This window comes from Sphaeroforma arctica (assembly GCF_001186125.1).
Source record: "Sphaeroforma arctica JP610 unplaced genomic scaffold supercont1.428, whole genome shotgun sequence".
Classification (NCBI taxonomy): Eukaryota; class Ichthyosporea; order Ichthyophonida; genus Sphaeroforma; species Sphaeroforma arctica.
Window position 1 is genome coordinate 69,313 of NW_014040130.1, and position 4,907 is coordinate 74,219.

A 4,907-nucleotide genomic window follows, 5' to 3' on the forward strand; every position below is an offset into this window, starting at 1 on the left:
CCTGGCGTGGGCTACAGAGGACATGTAGAGTTACCGTAACTCGAAAATCATATCTGTCATCGTATACCGTTCCTTAGGTTGTACGCAAATGGATCAGACAGAGAAGAAACTCACAGTGGCGTACTCATACATAGCGGTGTATATAGTAGACGATCCGCTTTCTTGACCACGCCCGCTCTGACATATGACGCTGTGTACCGATGGCTCGACGGTTGTATCGCTAGACTGTCGACTATGTCTTTAAATCGGGCGCAGTGAGGGATCCTATGAGATATACCGGGGGCTCTGGTATTGTTTATATCTACACCACAGCTGCCTAGAAATTTTTAGAATACATCGTTGACACACGAAAGGTTGTGTTGTGCTCTATGTACAGCACCGCGGCGGCAACCATTTTACTTTGCGGCTCCATAACAAACATATATACACACGACGATGCGAACCCAGAACAAAGCTATAAATTACAAGCACTATTGTCCGCGGCTTTGGTGTTAGGCGGTTGGTTTGAGTTTATCAGGACGTATAACGGAAGTATGCTAGAAAGCTCCTTTAACTATATGACTCTGTGGAAATGATACTAATTTATTTTACACCCCAAACACGACTCTGCACTCACCACACCTGTCTGTCTTGAGTACTTTTTTAAATATTTATTCGAAACTACAATTCGTCAGAATGGAGCAACGCTGCTCCATCAAGCGTCGCCCCAGGCCCGCTCGATATTGCGGTGTTGACTACATCGAAACCACTATTGGCAATCATCCGCAGCGTTTCTTGCATACCAGTCACCGAATCGTCCAGCTGCCAACAAACCACGCACGGAAATATAACCACAAGAACAGCAAACTTAGACAACGTGATAGTTTTAGGGAGATATGCGATATCCCGAAGCTAAGTCCGTGGAAAGTGGCATGGGTGCACCAAAAGGAAAGGAGGGGGGGGGGGACGTAAATGACAAAATGCGTAGTGCCATGCTTGAACTCAGTAAGAAGTTTCAGTGTGTGTAGAGTGTCCCAATTCTTCAAAGATTGTACGCTCATCGTCGGCGAGTGAAACTTGTTTTAGATTAATCGCAAACGTACACTCGCGTACACGTTTCGGCGGCATATAAAAAACAATGTTGCGTGACAGAAGGGGCGATAGGTTTGCGTTTTCATTCCTAGATAGAGAAGTCCAAACAGCTACGTGCGCATATAGTACCTTCGATAAGTGGGTTACAACTCGCTCGTGTTGTGAAGCGTACAGGTCGCGTTGGAGCTTCAGGAGATCGACCCATTCTTCAGTTGTATTGGGTCGATATCTGTTCAGAATTGGCGAACAAGAAATATTCGGACGAATTCAGAGAGCATTTAGAGCAGAACAGAGCAGGACTGTGTTGTGGTGATACAAGAACGAGAGTAGCCCAACAAGCGACGGCGCTCTAAACGCGCATGAGTGGCCACCAAACAAACAATATCACGTACAACGGACGATTTATGCCAGGGTGGACCACATCAAATTTTCTCACAGATATTGACACGCTTGTCTAGACGGTTCACGTACATAGTCAGTAATTTGAGTTCCTGCGCTCGCATCCTATAAATATCTATGTATCATAGTTTACCTTTGTACCAACACTTCTATAATGCCAGCGGGATCTAGCGAAGTTTGCCATATTTCTAATGCTGAGTGCAGCGACGACGCCCGGTGCAGAAGAAATCTGCGCGTATGTACAATAGGTTGAGTGCGTATCTACATAGGGCTGATGGCATACAGAAGTGCCCTTGTTCTGACACATATGCACTATTTCGAGCACAATTGTACAAGTGCTTTAGAAAGAAAAGTCAGAAGATATTATAGCACACGTACCTATATGGCAATACAGAACGTGAAATGGCGATACCAAATTGCGATAAGACGATATTGATCGAAGGTGACAGAAAGAAAGCTTTTGACAAGTCGATAATCGAAAAACCTCTCTCCGCGCGTGCAGGGAATCGCTTACTGGTATACTACCATAGGAGTCCTGTGAAAATTATCATGCAGATACCTGTAGTCCTCACCTTTAGACCAGTATTTGCTATCCCCCGCGTACACAAAAAATGTAACATATGGGATGCTGTGCACTTACAGATTGGTTATCATAAACCAAAAGGACAGCAGCATGATAGCTAGGACCATGAGAGAGAAATGCTGCGCCACCCACTCGTACACTATGATTGGTAGAGGGCCTCTGGAAGCTTTCTTCTGCTCCTCGACTTCGGGTGCGGCAGTGTCTTTCGCTTTCTGTTGGGGGCAGATGGATGATACACATGTTATGTTTTATGTCATGTGTCAACGTGACAAAGACGAGCCTCCGACATTGACTCAAAATCCATATAATACGGAATACAGCTACTGCTTACATAAGAGAGAACGTCGTAGTTATGTGAAAACTCAGTTGTAGATGGGGCACCCACAACACGTATGCCATTGAGCCAATGAGCAATCGATGGTTGAGTGATTGCAGCACATACCCCGATTTTTAGATGTGATATCAGCCAATTCGGACGCATAGATGCCGTCTTAAATTTCAGTGCAGGTTCGTACTGACAGCCCGTTCGAAATACAAAGGCATCAGTGATTCCTACCACTCCCATTGAGAGGTCACTGAACTATCACGCCCCTTTCTCAAAAACCAAATTGATCGTTGTTAAACTGGATATGTACTACACAGTAAGACAACGAAACCTACCGTCGGCGCAGAAGCCTCGCCACCTACTTCCTTTTGAATAGCATGCTGCAATGCAGTTAGCTGAGTATCGATGCCCTCGTATGTGCTGCGCGTGATATATCCTGCAATATTGGGCGGATACATGAGCCATCAATTGCACCAGGAACAAAATCTCAAAGAAGTACATTTATATGTCACAATATGCGAGGCATACAATTCCATACAGTACTATGCGTGATACCATTGTTTCGAGCATATCTTTTAGGGGATATTCGCTAGCATTAAATAAGTCAAGCTGCGAGCAACTCACCGGCATAAAAATATATTAAGAAGTATTCGTCGATACCATTTCTTCAGCAATGTGTGAAAATGTTGATAAAAAGAATCGCAGGATTTGGGAGACAACCACTTATAGCTGATCAAATTATGGTTTGACCATTTACGCCCTCGGAGAAGCGCGCAAGTCTAGCCGTTCGATCCCTTCACGCCACCCCATAGATGACAGGCATATCAGTGTGCTGACTCACATTTATAGACTCCACACATATTGGTAGGGCTGAAAATTTGCGAAAACATGTGGCAACACGAGGCCTGAACTCAATACAATGTTACCAACCTTTCAGAAACGTAGATTTTTCCCAGATAACTTCTGCAGTGATACGTAACCGGCTTTTTTGGCCTCCCTCCGCCGTTATGCAGAACTTGCACTGTGAATAAAAATAGTCTCCGTACGGCAACGTCGGCGTCCTTGCCTCAGACAATACAACATGTTTCTGCAAGGGAGCGAAATAGCACCTAACTTCAGCTTTCCTATTCCAATGCATTGAGACCTCGAAGTCGGCCCACGAAGCTCGGCACGTGTTCAGTACTTTAAGCCCTCTCGCTAAAATTTAGTGTCGAAATCGAAGCAAACATAGCACTAGATTTTGCACGCAAATACCTACCTTCCCCCTTTCTCCTTTCAATATCACTTGCTTCTCTTCCACTGGTGCTTCAGTCGGTCCCACCGAATTTTTCTGCGAAAATCGAGCACATAAATCAGCCCGATATATTTTTGTCAAACCGGGTAATAAATGCAACAGGTTTATTATCACCCACATAATTGTGTAGTTTTACTTCCAGTGGGGTGTATAAAGGTAGAAAGAAGATAATCTAAATCCCCCTACATATTCTACGTGTATACAAGATACTGATCTATTTTCGTACAAAACATTCACAACGGAATCGTTAAAAGTATTCTCAACTGAAATTAAGGCGTGAAGTCTGACAAGAATGAGAACTGATATCTGCCCACCATAAGACGCGCGCCGATCTACAAACCCCCTTCATAGTACGGTAAAACTGTCTACCATGCCACACTACAATACGCTTACTTTCAAAGGTTTCGTATATGTACACATCCGCGTTGGCCTTCCAGTCGTGCTGTCATCCTCCCACTCTGCTTCCATCACCTCTACAAGTGAATACGCAAGGCGTGAGGCTAAAGCGAAGATCCTTTAGGATCAAAAAGCCGTAGCACCTTCCAACATTTATACTAAACTAGATTGGAGTGTACGTTGTAGGCTACCACAAAGCTTATGAAAATAACATCAAATTCCGCACGACAGATGCCAACAGCAAGCTCGCTGTCCCGGAAACGACGTCCAACCAATATTGCTTCAACACCAACTTCGAATACAGCATCAACCGATACAATCGACAACTTCACAGGCTTACCCATATATTTCATGTCATTCTTGACGAAGTTGTCGAAGAATGTGCCCTGATACTCGAATATGAGATCAAAGAGTTTGCCTTCATCGCAGTTAACGACCTGCGGAATCCACAAGGAAGAACCGAAAGTCAGAGATGCCGACATCAGTACAATTGCAAAAGATTGACAGCCAACTTTTACCAACGTCTCCAATCGACCAAGCATGTTACGGAGATTATATACTTCAACTTTACAGAATACAATATCTTTCAATGAGAGAAACGTGTAGGGTCCCGCAGAGGGGAATGCAACATTCACTATAATATGTGAATGTATGAAGACACAAACTCCAAACGTATAGTACATATGACCCCGTGCATTGATAGATGTCTAGGAAAAGTGTGTGATCGCGACCTTAAACTCCCTAATGTAAATCGGAATGCACTGAATAATTGTCGGAAGGCGCAGAGGAATATTAAAAAGTCTACCCACCCGTCATATATACATATAAATATATACTTA

At 44.0% G+C, this 4,907-nt stretch overlaps 2 protein-coding genes across 2 annotated transcripts in view; one reads left to right on the forward strand and one right to left on the reverse strand.

Annotated features, from left to right (window-relative positions):
- Positions 1-28, forward strand: part of SARC_06159 (hypothetical protein) — a gene marked incomplete at both ends in the record, with an annotated part of 6,266 nt that extends 6,238 nt beyond the window's left edge. Inside the window, one exon of the mRNA XM_014299959.1 lies at positions 1-28. This exon is cut by the window's left edge and continues 70 nt beyond it. Within this exon, the coding sequence (XP_014155434.1) occupies positions 1-28 (28 nt within the window).
- A 537-nt stretch (positions 29-565) lies between these two features.
- On the reverse strand, positions 566-4,550 carry SARC_06160 (hypothetical protein; the record flags this gene model as incomplete). The annotated part of the gene is made up of 9 exons (XM_014299960.1): positions 566-801; positions 1,201-1,300; positions 1,604-1,699; positions 2,111-2,265; positions 2,714-2,814; positions 3,309-3,465; positions 3,637-3,708; positions 4,066-4,145; positions 4,409-4,550. The coding sequence occupies 9 exons, from the start codon at positions 4,548-4,550 to the stop codon at positions 661-663; spliced, it is 1,044 nt and encodes a 347-aa protein (XP_014155435.1). The 3' UTR covers positions 566-660.
- Positions 4,551-4,907: the final 357 nt, after the last annotated feature.